Genomic DNA, 14302 nt, shown 5'->3' with positions numbered 1-14302 from the left:
ACCTCCGTTTTACAAAAAGTGCACAAGAAATCAGGAGCCTATTCAAATGCACAGAGACTTTAGAAAGGCTTAAGATCAGTGGAAACTGTATTCTTCTTAAGGAGGTTCCCCTTCCTCACAATTCAGAGTTCAGGTTTTAAGCAAGTTTTTGTTATAATATTCCTTTAAGTGTTCTAAATATGAATGTTACTCGATTAGATATCTATTACTTCATTAATGTACCACCTATATTGTTTTGTGGCAGTAGGGAGCTTTAAGAGTGGATTTTACAATAGCTATAAATAGTTAAAGATTTATATAAGCAAACAAGAAAACTGTTCTTGTGTTTCAAGTTAGCGACTCAAGATTATAATGAAGTTGATCTATATGACACAAAATATGTGCAAGAACTTTCACCCAATACTCTTTAAATTTCTTATTTTCCTAGGTAACCTTTTTTCTTTTGAATGTTTGTTTCTGTTAGGTGACAGTAAATTTAGTTTGTTTTTTAATTTGGCTGTCAGAGTTTTTAGACTAATTTTTCAAAGCTATATTGTAAAATAAGCATTAAGTATTTTATTCAACTGTTGTTGATAAATGATAGCAGATTAATTAATATAACAGACTTTCTAGGTGAAATAGTGTACTATAAAAAACAATATAGAGTATACTTAAAATTCTGCAGTTTCTCTATGTGCATTTTAGGATGGCTTTAAACTTTTACTTTGTTTGCTAATGATGGATTTGTTTGGATCCACTATTTTTAGTTTTGTATTTGTATTTGGAGTTGTAATAACATAAGGAGGAAATGTATTACAAATTCATTTGAATAACACTTCCTGTTCACTTATCTGTACAGCAGATACACAGAAATATGTTTCCTATTTTGTTGTCTTAACTTTAAAACCTGGATATTCTTCAGGATTCTGTTGGAGGAGTAACTTTATTAACTTTAAGTTGAGTAATAAAGTATAAATAGAAGATTCTGATTCTGTCACTTATAAACTGTGTTGGCTGGGGCAAGTTTTTTAACCTTTCTGAACTTCAGTTTCTGTGCCTACTAAATGTGAGTATAATAATAGTACCTAGTTTATACATTGTTATGAGGATTAAAATGTTGACTGCATATATCATATATAATGCTTTGCACAGCACATGGCACAAAGTAGTCAAGCAAAGTTCCTATAATGACTAATAAATACCATATTGACCTGTATAATTTAGTTACAATTTTTGGTAGATAGACTTTGAAGTATAAGGTATCACATAATTTATGGTCAGGTTGAATGCTAGGTATTATTTAGGGTCTGTGAATGTGGACTCACAGTGACATTTTAAAGGAAGCTTTTATTTTTTTAGAAGTGCAGTAATTATAGAAAAACAAATACTAAGAAAGTGGTGAACAGTGATTTGGAAATCACAAATTTATAATCTAAATAGCTTTTATAAAAGTCACAGATGACCTCTCTGTTGCTAAAGCCTCTGTCTTGATTTACTTATCAGTCATAATGACTTTGTGGATCACTCTCTCCCTGGCTTCCAAGATACTATAGCAGTCTTGATTTTCTTCCTTCTTTACTGTGTGCTTCTTAGTCTCCAGTTCACCACAGTCTCGCAATAGTGGTGTCTTCCAAGACTCCTTGGTCCTTTTTTATTTGTTTGCACTTATTCCTTTAGTCATGTTACCCAGTTTCATGGCTTTAAATACCACCCGTATGCTGACAACTCATGACTTTATGAAATTTTCAGCTGGAGGATAATTTGTGCCACATTTAACAATTGAAATTCCCAAAAAGATGTCTCCATCATTTTGCTTATCACTTTAGACATTATATACATGTTTTTTCCACCATAATAATTGTAATGGGAAAAATTGGGTGTTGTCTTGTACCTATTTATTTAGAGAGACAGAAGGATAAATCACTCTCTCTGCCTTCCTCTGATGCTAACTTTTTATATACAGAAAGCCCATGTCAATTCCAGTATTGGAGCTGATTCATGTACTTTCAGCCAGTACTATTAGAGATGCAGGAGATCTGGTAACTGGCCAAGCTCTGGGGGCTTAGTTTAAGATTTTTGAAAGCTGTGTCTGACCTATCTTGTTAGGCAGTTTCGTATAAAACTTGGGCAATATAATTTTTTTTCCAGTGTTTTTTTTTTGTTTGTTTGTTTTTTTTTTTGGGTAGCTGGAATTTTCACTCCAGCTGTTTTCCCAGTAATCAGTCTGGTTTTGGTTCATTAGCACATTTAGGTCTTTCTAATTCGCAGTCATTGGTCTTACTGCTTTCTGCCCTAAATCCAGTAGATCTTTGTGAGCTTAGCTGCTACTCATTGCTTGGTGCTTTTCTTTCTTGTTCTTGAATATTTTATGGTGGTGATGGTTTTTTTTTTTCCCCTTTCAGTGGGTCTATGACTTTTAAATGTTCCCCTGTCATTTCTGTGCATTTGGAAGTGTCTTATACCTATTTATTCAGAAATAGGGACAAAAGTGTTAATTTTCTTCATTGCTATAAAGTTTTGGTTGTAGACTTTTCTTTAATGTAAGTTTATTCTTTTAAAAATTTCTTTATCTCAGTTTTAGTATCACTTTCTAAAAAAAGAATCGCAGTTGGAATCACAGACACTGAAAAAAATCTCAACTGTGTAAGGTTTATATGAAACTACTTAATGAGGATATTCATAGACAGAGGCTTTCAGTCAAGTCTTGAGCTAACCTAGCAACTGAATCTCAGCATCAATTTCAAATATTGAAAATACTGATATCTTTTAAAAATTCAGAATTTGTTTCTTACTACACAGAATAAATTTCAAATGTAAAAATTTATAAACTTAGAACCTCAAGTATAAATGTAATTATATAAATATAGATTACCTCTGTATTATCTTCTAATGTAAATTATTAGTGAATTAAAGTATTAGCATTATTCAAAAACAAATACTACAAAAAAGCTTAATGCATAAATGAAATAGTATTTGATCTTTAAAGAATGGCTTAAAAAAAGCAAAATGGTATTGTTGAGTTGAGCAGCTGCTCAGATATTCCAGCTGCTAAAAATGCTCTCTGACTTGTACACTGGTGGGGGATAAACTATTTCCAGATTTTTTCCTGTTTATTTAATCTTTACATAACCACCTCTCTGATAACTTTTAGGGAGACTGTGGGGTAAGCAAGAATCCTTTTACTGATATCAAGATGTAGTTTTGTTTCAAAGAAAGATTTCTTTTATCTTTGTTATGTGTAGACTGGAGATTTATCATTTCAGTATCAAGTATTCATATTCCACTTTTTTGAGAAAGTCTCTGAACTAGAAGAGAGTATTTATTCTTGTTAATAGAGGCTTCTGCCATGTCAATTTAAATTTTTTCTTCTTGTGGAGGTTAATGGAGGTACTACAGAAGAGGGCTTTCCAAATGAATGCACCTTTTTTGATTTGAAATTTTAATACAGAGTGTAAATCTGGATATATTTAAAAATATAAGTGATTCAAATTTTGCATTTTAAATTTATTAAAATACCAAAATTGTACCAGTAAGGATATATTGGTATTTTGGTACTTAAAAATAGCCTAGCATGCTCAAATGCTAGTGTGAAAAGCAGTTTAGCTGTCCTAGAGAGGGGTCTTGTGGGTTGGGGTAAGGTTGCAGGGAGTTATCAAAATGTGAATTTAACAATGTCAACAGTTGTATATTGCTTTTTTAATGTATTTTTTTCTTTCAGTTGAGGAAAATCAATATTGTTTTAATGTGTCTGCATTAATGTTATCAGTGGAATATACATAATTTTGTGATTAAATATATTTACAATTTACTGGACATTTGAAGAGTGAAAAGACATCTGACTAGCAAAAATAATAGTGGATGCATATTTTAAAATGACATTTTTCTATTGGCTAAAAGTACAATGGAAAACATGAAAGGATTAATCCTAATATTTCTGGCAGAACATTTATTCAATGAGAACAGCATGATGAAATGTAAAGACTTTTTATCTTGAGTGCTTGAAAATTATAACAACTTTTCCCCCCTTCTTTTTATGTTTTGTTATACAGGATGGATTAAATTCCTTGGTCCTTGATTTGGATTTTCCTGCTTTGAGGAAAAACAAGAATATAGATAATTTCTTAAATAGATGTAAGTATATGTAAACTTAATATTTGGCCACATAACTACTTTTGATAAGAGATTTATGTTTAATGTCATTACAGTCCACAAACTTGTAACTTATTAAACTTAAGTATTTTTTTAGTTTGCCATTTTATTTATTTGAATACTTAATATTCTTTATTTTCAAAGCAAACCTGCAGAACCAATTAAATTATGTAAAATAGATAAAGTTCAAGATTTTGTATTAATTAAGACTATTTGGCAATTTCAGGATAGGTCATTTATGGCAGTCCCAGGAGAAGTTTTAAATTAATATTAACAACTCTACAACTTCACTTTACATTACCCAGGAGATTTAAAAGCTTTATATTTGGATAAATGTGGACATTTCAGTCTAGTCAGTGAAAGATAATGTGATAAGAATATTGCCGTAAATGTAGTAACTCTTAATATTTGCCAATATTGATGTTGCAGTGAAGTTGCAAATGAAGTTGAAATTCTAAGAATAAGAAATTCTCAAAATAATATATACTTTATGTGAACACAGTAAATTCTTTAATTTGGCCAGAGACGGGGCTATTTTCCTAATTAAAAATCTTATCTGTAGTTACCAAATCTACTATATGCGATTACTATTTTTCAAAGAAGTAGGTTACCAAAATTCATTATGAAGATTAGGCTTGCGAGTAATTTCATAGCCGGTTTCTGCCAGATTTAGAGTGCACTCCAAAATTGCTTGGGTCATCACTGTTTCAGCTGTCATCTCACTTGTTAAGCAACAGAGTCAGAAAGAGAATAGCTTGACTACTACTTTTTGTTTGCAGGTTGTGTTTGTTTATGTGTATTAACCATAGAGTTTTCATTCTTTGATGTAAAGTTAATGTGTATCTTAGATTTTTAAACAGCAAACTTTTTTTTAAAACACCTTTATTGTGGTATGGTTACTTACAGTAAACTACACATATTTCAAATGTACAATTTGATGAATTTTATTAGATGTACATACCAATGAAACCACTACCACAATCAAGATAGCTAACATTTCCATCACTCCCCGGGAGGTACAGTTTTCAAATTCCCACTTTATCCCTTCCCACCCCCTTTCCCCTGGTAACCGTAAGTTTCTTCTCTATGCCTTTGATTCTGTTTCTTTTTTGTAGATAAGTTCATTTGTGTCCTTTTTTTTTAAGATTGCACTTAAACAACAACCTTTAAAAACTGACAGATTTAGCTGAAAACTAAGCCCAGTTTCTTGAAATAAGAATTTCAAGTGATCAAAATATTATTTATAAAAATGGTGATTAATACTACAAATGGCAATCTTTTTACTGTAGATGAGAAAATTGTGAAAAAGATCAGAGGTCTACAGATGAAGGCAGAAGACTATGATGTTGTAAAAGTTATTGGAAGAGGTGCTTTTGGTGAAGTCCAGTTGGTAAGAAAGAATTTTTGTTCTTAATTTTTGTTCTTTTTATTTTTCTTTTGATGACATGGTTTTGTGAAACATTGTCAGTGACCCTTGAGTAGATCTAATTTCTGTGCCCAACCATGCCAGAAGACTAGCTTTATGAGCTTGGTCAGATCGTTCCATCTGAGAGCCTCAGTGTCTTCATCTGTAAAAGAAGGCAGTGGTGTTCTAAACACCTGGTCTTCTCCAGCTCTGAAACACTGAGGTTTAGAATAAGGCCAGCTTGGCTTCAAACATGGTCTGCCTACATCTACTTTGTTTTTATTTAGTATATTCAGATTAATAAATCTCTGCTTAATTAATGGGGATTTATTTAGATATATGAGAAACCCAAAAAAGACATTTTAGCAACTGAAAGTAAATATAAAATTTACCTTTGTAGGCTGAAATGATAGCACTAGAAATATTTTGCAAATATTTCAAATATTTTATTGATATTATTATATGAAGAACTATAATATTCCTATGTTCGTCACCTGAATATGAAACCCCTTTTTTTGTCCTTCTGGTTATACTACGGAGTCAAATTATGTAGTGTTCTCTGAGTGTTAATCATTATTATTGCCTGTTTGATATAGAGATTCTTATTACATGTGTTTGAAACAGGTACATTGTTTCTTCATACTTATGATTTGGTGTAATTGTGGAAGAGAGACTAGAATTTGAAGTTGTATTTTTGGAAGGAAAGATGACAGACCTTGACTTGTCATGTTTTTATGGCAGGGTAGTTATTGTTCTGTGTTAGGTTAACTTGATCATTAAAATTCAATATTAAAGAAGGGAAAAGAAAACAGAAACAGGAAGCTTTTATTTTTGTTGTTAATTTTCCATCCCATATTTCATTTTGGCTGTAAAGCATGAAGAAACAAAGTCATATGTTTTTAAAAATGAAAAATATTTAACATTCCATTAATCTGATGACCTGACCAGGGAGATTGTATATGTCTGTTTTGGGTTTAGTTCTTGGTTCTGTTACCTTAGGCAGGGACTCTTAAAAAGAAGCATGAGACTGAAAAGGAAAAGTCCAAATGCTTCTTTCATAACCTTTTAAAGTTGATTTGTTATTTGGTAGATAAATTTGTTAGGCAGATATGTAGGGAATGTTCCATGTTTGGCACATCTTTATGATTATGTTTTTTTAGTCATTTGAAGAAAGTTTTACAATAGCAGGTGCAAATGTGTCTTTACTTTTGAAAGTTAAAAATACATCACAGACGACCTACCAATCAATTTCTACAAAGAAAAGTCTCATTGTAAAAGTAACTTTGGTATGTCACAGCAGCTATACCATAGTATAGGATCTAAAGTTGGACTACTTACAGTTGAATTCTGGCTCTTTCATTACTAGCTGTGACTTCAGACAAGGTGCTTCATCTCTCTGTGCCTCAGTTTCTTCTCTGTACAAAGTGAAGATTACAAGTGACAATAGCATTTATACCTCATAGGGTTACTGGAAGAATTAAATGTGACAATATATAGAAAGCATTTGGAACAGTTCATGGAATAGAGTAAATGACCAGTAAATGTTAGCAATTAATTGTCAGACATAAAATGTTTCATTTATTCATCCGTCAGTGAAATATTTTAATCAGGATTTGTTATGTTCCAGGGGCTGTGCTAGCCTCTAAAGGGACAAGAGCGTAGCCTCTATCTTGCTGAAAGTGGTAGTTTTTGTGGAGGAGATGAAGAATTTTATTTTAAATAAGTAAAATATTTTCAGATTACGATAAATGCTGTGAAGGAAAAGATCTGGATGCTGTGAGAGAATAATGGAGGGAATGTGCCTGCTTCAGACTGAGGAGTTAGAAAAGATCTTGCTGTGAGAAAGTGACATTTGAGTTGAGGTGAAGTACTTGGCCACATGAAGAAGTGGGATTGGGATGGGAGTCAAAACACAGAAGGAATACATATGAAAATGTCGTGAATCAGGGAAGTGACAAGTCATTTAATTTATTTGTAGATTTTCCAATCAGGAAAGACGTTTCTTGAGGATTGAAGTTCTGTAATTCTAGGAGGACAAAATATGTTCAGCCTGTTGTCTTTTATCTTTCTCTCCTATTTGCAGAGGAGATGTATATTTGTGTTTTTATGTCATGAAAGGTCTGCAACAATGGATGATTCTATCTAATATTACTATTGTTTTTGGATTCTACTCTTTTGGGATATTTTGTCAGGTCTCATTTTTATGGACATAATATGATTCAGTATAATATGATTATGATCATGTACTCTAGACTAGGCTTTTCAGCTACCTAACTTCTTTGTGACTCAGTGTCCTCATTGTAAAATGAAGATAATAATAGTTCATTATTCATAGGTGGCTATAAGTGTGAAATGAGCTAATATATGGGAAATACCTAGAAGAGCACCTGACACGTAGTGCAAAAGTAGTAAACTGTAGGCCAGAATTAGAGCTTGGAAAAGCAGTTAAGCTTCTTTTAGACTCATATTTTCATATTGGCTTAAAGAAACATGTTTTTATATTTAAGGTAATAATGTTCAACTTTTAATAGACATTTTTGCATAAAGTACACAGGTACTGTGGAAAAAGAATCAACGTCAACTACTTTTCCTTCCATTCTATGGTATATAGATTTCCTGTCATCAAAGCTTTAATTTCTTTATCTTGGAGTGGCACTAATAATAGAATTACTTTATAAGATTTTTTTGAGGACTATATTAGATTATACATATGTGCTACTTATCATGGACCTGGCATATTGTAGGTATCACGTAATATTAGCTGTTGTCACTGTTGTCAGTTTCTGTGGATTTATGACATTAAATGAGTTTTAATTTTGAGTAAATAATCAGAAGTCTTGTTCTAATTTTCATATGTATTTATGTATGTAAATTCATTAGGGCTGCCATAACAAAATATCACAGACTGTGTGCTTAAACAACAGAAATTAATTTTTCTAAATTTCTGGAGGCTAGAAGTTCAAGAGCAAGATGTGAGCAGGTTTGGTTTCTTCCGAGGCCTCTCCTTGGCTTACAGATGCTGCCATCTCACTGTGTCCTCACATGATCTTCCCTCTGTGCATGCACGTCCCTGGTGGATTAGGGCACCCTAACAGCCCCTTTTAACTTAACCATGTCTTTAAAGTCCCTGTCTCCAAATAGAGTCACATTCTGAGGTACTGGAGGTTAAGGCTTCAAAATGTTAATTGAGGGTGAGGGGGACACACGATTCACCTCATAACGGTATGTATGTACGTTGGGATGAATTTTTCAGTGAGTTAACCTTTTTGGCTATAGTATGCATGCTTGCATATTAGCTGTAGAAAATACAAGTAAACAAATATAATGTAAATAAAAATTACCCAGAATTCCATCAGCTGAGATAAAACTGTTAACTCTTTTTGACCCTTAATATATTGTCTTTTTTTTTTTCATATACATAGAGTCAATTAGATGATGTTTTTGTACTCATCCACTTTTAAATTAGAAATGAGGAATACAGCATTCTTTCCTCTAACAAATAGAAGCACTGGAAGAGAAGCACTATTTTTGTCCTTTAGGTAATCAGAGACTAGTGATGTAGGGGACACACATGTTCAGCTTCATAATAGAGTAAACTGAGTTCCATTTGTTTATAGTAGAGGTAACTAACATTTTCACTGAGTGTATTCTGTGTGCTAAGTATTTATATTCATTGTTTCATTTTATCTTTGCAGTAGTTTTATGAGATTCTTAAGTAGATGAAGTCTTTGAAATTTAGAGGGATTAAGTAAATTGGCCTCATAGTTCACAAATAGATAGCTAGGACTTTTGCCTAGGTTTGTTGACATCTAAATTCATATTAAATTCAGTACTCTCTGTCTAGTGTGATAATGAATAGCTACTATATTTGATTGTTTTTCCATCCATATTGAATAAAGGAGAAGGAGCCAGAGAACAAAGGGGAAAGTACAGAGATGCTGAGGGAGATTATAATAGACTCATTTAGAAAGAGCTATCCTCAGAGGGAAGGTCAAAGGAAACCAGCTTTCCTAAGGTAACAACACTTTATTGTAGTACTTTGTAATACTGGTACTAACGTATTTTAAAGGTGTGAGGTAGACGTGTGGCATCAATACAACTGTTGCCTCTTAATGTTTGTTCTGTAGATCAAGTCGAAGACTACAAGCTGGTGATTCTTGATTCTTGTGTTATGAGTCAAGTCAGCTAAGTGTTCTACCACGGTAATTTAAATGAAATTCAGGCCTTATTAACTAGAGCAACTAACCAAAGTACTCTTTATTTATTAAAAGTTCTATAGATTCATATAGAGATAGCTATAATTTTGTTGAATTTGTTGAATTGGATAATTCAGCATTGTGCCAACCACTAGGCAGCCCCACAAATCAAAGTTTGTGTTCTATTCCTAAAGGAGCTTATGAGGCAGACATCTACACAACTAAGTATAATATTAGATTATTGCAAGCGCTTGGGAAGCACAGAGAGGGAAGCAATTTTGCATTTAAAAATTACCAAAAGTAAAGTCAATAAGGATTTTTCTCCTGTTCAGAAAATCATCTTACGCATGTTTTTTTTTTTGAATGAATGACCCTTTCCTTCTAGATTTGTTTTTGTTTAGTTAATTCATATATAAAAGGTTAAACATAAATATTTAACTGTTTTCTACCAGCTAACAAATATCTTTTAGTTCCTGTTCATAGCTGTTCTTTATATAAGAATTCTTAAAACTCTTGTCTTGATCTGAGTCAAGCATAAATAATATTAAGTATAAATTAATTGATTGGCTTAATGTTATATGATTGCTTTTTCTAATGAAGTTAGGGAACATTCAAAATCTAATTTGTTCTTAGAATAGATGAATGTTTGAAGAATGGGATAAATACAGAAGAGAGTACTTTAGCTATCTTTTAAAAATAACAGTTTAAACTTTTTTAAAAAAAATATTTAACAGTATTGGTGGAATGAGCATTTGCTTTGACATAATTTGCTAAGTAAAAATCTACTGTGGAGGGGATTTCTAGTTTTAAAATTAGTATCCTTTATCCCCTAAACCTCCACTGTTTCCATATTGCTTTCTCATGCATTTATTTTCAGCATTCTAGAAATGGTATAACACCATGCAAATCAAAGGAATTGTTATTCCAATTTAGTAATTTAATATATAAGTTGGATATAATCTGTGACTCTCATCGTAACTTATTTGGCCCTTTGCATATAGGATTCTTTTCATGTGAGGTTGTAGTATATCATATCAAAATAATTTAAATTTCAAAATATTTTAAAATGAGAAGTGATATAACCTATCGGTATAATAACTTTTGTAATTATAATTTGACCAGGCAGTTTTCATTCTGAGTTGTATTTTCTTCATATTCATATTGGTGTTTTATTTATTTGTTGTATCAAGTACTGAGAAAGGATGTTAGAATTACAAGCTAGAAACACAGGCTTGCCTTCTTCTTTCTTTATTTCTGTCAGTTTTTGCTCATGAATTTTCAAGGTGCAATTTTAAGATGCAAATATATTTAGAATTTTTATGCCTGCCTGATGAATTATACTCCTTTTATCTGAATTACCCTCTTTTTCTCTTTACCTTGAAGTCTACTTTGTCTATTCTTTTAATTTTTTTATTAAAGTATAGTCAGTTTATAATATTGTGTTAATTTCTGGTGTATGGCATAGTTTCAGTTATATGTGTGTGTGTATATATATATATATATATATATATATATATATATTCATTTTCATATTCTTTTTCATTATAGGTTATTACAGGATATTGAATATAGTTCCCTGTGCTAAACAATAGGATCTTGTTGTTCATCTATTTTATATATAGTAGTTAGTATCTGCAAATCCTGAACTCCCAGTTTATCCCTCCACCCTCAACCCCCTTTCCCCATTGGTAACCATAAGTTTGTTTTCTATGTCTGTGAGTCTGTTTCTGTTTTGTAATAAGTTCATTTGTGTCATTTTCTTAAGATTCCACATAAGAGTGATATCATATGGTATTTTTCTTTCTCTTTCTGGCTTACTTCACTTAGTATGACAATCTCCATGTCCATCCATGTTGCTGCAAAAGGCATTATTTCATTCTTTCTTTATGGCTGAGTAATACTCCATTGTATATGTATATTGCAACTTCTTTATCCAGTCATTGGTTGATGGACATTTAGGTTGCTTCCATGTGTTGGCTATTGTGAATAGTGTTACTATGAACATTGAGGTGCATGTATCTTTTCAAATTAGAGTTTTCTCTGGATATATGCCCAGGAGTGGAGTTGCTGGATTATTTGATGCATCTGTTTTTAGTTTTTAAAGAGATACTCCATACTTTTCCATAATGGCTGCACCAGACTACTTTCCCACTAGTAGTGTAGGAGGGTCCCCTTTTCTTCACACCCTCTCTAGCATTTATTGTTTGTAGACTTTTAATGATGGCCACTCTGACTGGTGTAAGCTGATATCTCATTGTGCTTTTGATTTGTGTTTCTCTGATAATTAGAGATAGTGAGCATTTTTCATGTGCCTATTGGCCATTTGTATGTCCTCACTGGAGAAACGCTTGTTTAGGTTTTCTTCCCATTTTGGGATTAGGTTGTTAGTTTTTTGTTATTGCGTTGTATGAGCTATTTGAATATTCTGGAAATTAAGCCTTTGTCAACAAAGTCGCATCATTTGCAAATACGTTCTCCTGTTCCATAGGTTGTCTGTTTTGTTTATAGTTTCCTTTGCTGGGCAGAAGCTTGTAAGTTTAATTAGGTTCTACTTTGTCTATTATTAATATTACTCTGTTAACTTTTTTATCCTTGCTCTTTGTCTGGTATGTCTTTTTCTGTCTTTTAATTTTTTACAATATTTGGTCTTATATTTAAAAATTATGAGGTTAGGTTTTGCTTTTTAATTCTTATAATCTCTGCCTATGAATTGCATGTTAAGTTCATTTATATTTACACATATTTTAGACTGTTTAAAATTGTCTTATTGGTCATTAAGTCTCTGTTCATTTTCGTTTATTCATTTTTCTCTTTACTCTTCAGATTGATTGTGTTCAGGTTTGCCTTCTATCTCCATTCTCTGATAAGCCATTCTAAAGATTTTTCCATTTTAGTTATTTTTTCAGTTGTAGAGTTTCCAATTAGTTCTTTTTTTTTATAGTTTCCATTTCTCTGCTGATATTTCCTTCTTTCCATTTCTTTTTTTTTTCTTTAACATACTCTCTTTTAGGTTTTTGCTCATATTTATAAAAGATCTTTTAAAGTATTTGTTAGCGAAATCCAACATTGTTTGTGGTTGTTTTCTGTTGACTGCTTTTTTCTTGATGATGAGTCACATTTTCCTTTCTACCTATCAAGTAATTTTTAAATTATATACTGGTCTTTGTGGATATATGATAGAAATTCTGGATGTTATTATTTTCCTTTGACAAGTGTTGCTTTTCATTCTAGCTGTCCAGTTACTTGCTGATCACCCTTAACTTGTGGAGCCTTAGTTTTATACTTTGTAAATGAAAATGTGTTTAAACACCAAATTGTTTCCCAAGTCCTTTTAACTGTCAGAACTGCACCTCCAAATTCTGTTCCCCTTTTGATCTTTTAGGGTTTGGTATTCGTAGGCTTCGTTACGTAGTGCTAGAGTAGGCCTTGTTTTAGAACATGGTTCTTTCTCCTAAGATGTCACACCGGGATACTCAGGAAATTATCAAGGTTTCTCCACTCTTTTCTTGATTGGAAATTGAATATCCCTGAAATGATATTTAATATCTAGTATCTCTGTTTTATTATCAACCTCATAGCAGTTGCTCTTTGGTATACCTTTGGTATTTTCCCCTTTGCTGGTCTGGCCCTTAGCCAAGGACTCATATGGACTTTTAGGAGCCTCCCTTTGCATAGCTCCTTACTTTTCTGTTTCCTGTCCAGCATAATCCAGCCGCCTCCTCAACTCATCAGGACCACTGTGCTTAGCTTAGATGATCGCTTGTTGTATACTATTTGGGATATTGCCTTCAGAATGTCTGGGCAATTATGAGATTGACTTGATGAGTTTCTCTTCTTTCAGGGATTATGGTTTTTTGCTACCTATTTTACAAAACTTGAAAATAATTGCTTCATATATTTTGCCATTTTGACGATTGTTTACAGTGAGAGGGCTAACTGGTACCAGTTATTCTGTCATAGCCAGAAGTGCATGATTCTGAGTGGTAAATATTTGTATTACTTATTTTCATGTTAGGACTTGACTTTATTTTCTGTTACTGATGTTTTCAAGCCTATTCAACAAATAAAATTTCTTGCCTGGGTTTTGTTAGCGGGAAGAAAACTTTCTCTATGAAAGAAGTACCTTCCCTAGGGAAGACAAAAACATTCCTTTGGTTTACCTTATTTTCATCAGTATAAATATTGATTCTAAATATGAACAGTCATTGGTGAAAATGACTAGAAATATTACTTGTTAAATTTTTCTTAAAACTGAAAATTCATAGTGCGGCCAGTTATCAAATAAAACTTTTTTCTCAGACATTAATTCATTTATCAAATATTTAGTGAGTGTTTTAATGACCAGTGCTGGCATTTTACCTGGCACTGAGGGTATAATCGAGAATAAAACAGGCCTGGGAAATCTTTGCCATTGTTGAGCTTACATTCTAATATGGCAGACAGACAATACAAGGAAGCAAAAATTACAAGTTATGGTATCTTCTAGGAAGAAAACAAATTGAGTTCTAGGGTAGAGAACAATGAGACTCCTTCTACCACATTTGCAGTTACTTCCCTTCACTGAAAGCTTGAA

The 14302-nt window shown here is 32.3% G+C and overlaps 1 protein-coding gene across 9 annotated transcripts in view; it reads left to right on the top strand.

Moving 5' to 3' along the window:
• ROCK2 (Rho associated coiled-coil containing protein kinase 2) overlaps positions 1-14302 on the top strand; it is a 123896-nt gene that overhangs the window by 40964 nt on the left and 68630 nt on the right. For all 9 annotated transcript variants that reach the window (XR_004326118.1, XM_032497032.1, XM_032497031.1 and 6 more), the window contains exons 2-3: positions 4029-4110; positions 5418-5518. Coding sequence is in view for 8 of the 9 variants with exons in the window: in XM_032497032.1 (XP_032352923.1) it covers positions 4029-4110; positions 5418-5518 (183 nt within the window). In the remaining variant the exon portion in view is untranslated. The remainder of the gene's footprint in view (positions 1-4028; positions 4111-5417; positions 5519-14302) is intronic.

The sequence above is a fragment of the Camelus ferus genome, chromosome 15 (genome assembly GCF_009834535.1).
Source record: "Camelus ferus isolate YT-003-E chromosome 15, BCGSAC_Cfer_1.0, whole genome shotgun sequence".
Taxonomy (NCBI): Eukaryota; Metazoa; Chordata; class Mammalia; order Artiodactyla; family Camelidae; genus Camelus; species Camelus ferus.
This window is presented reverse-complemented; position numbering and strand designations above follow the sequence as displayed.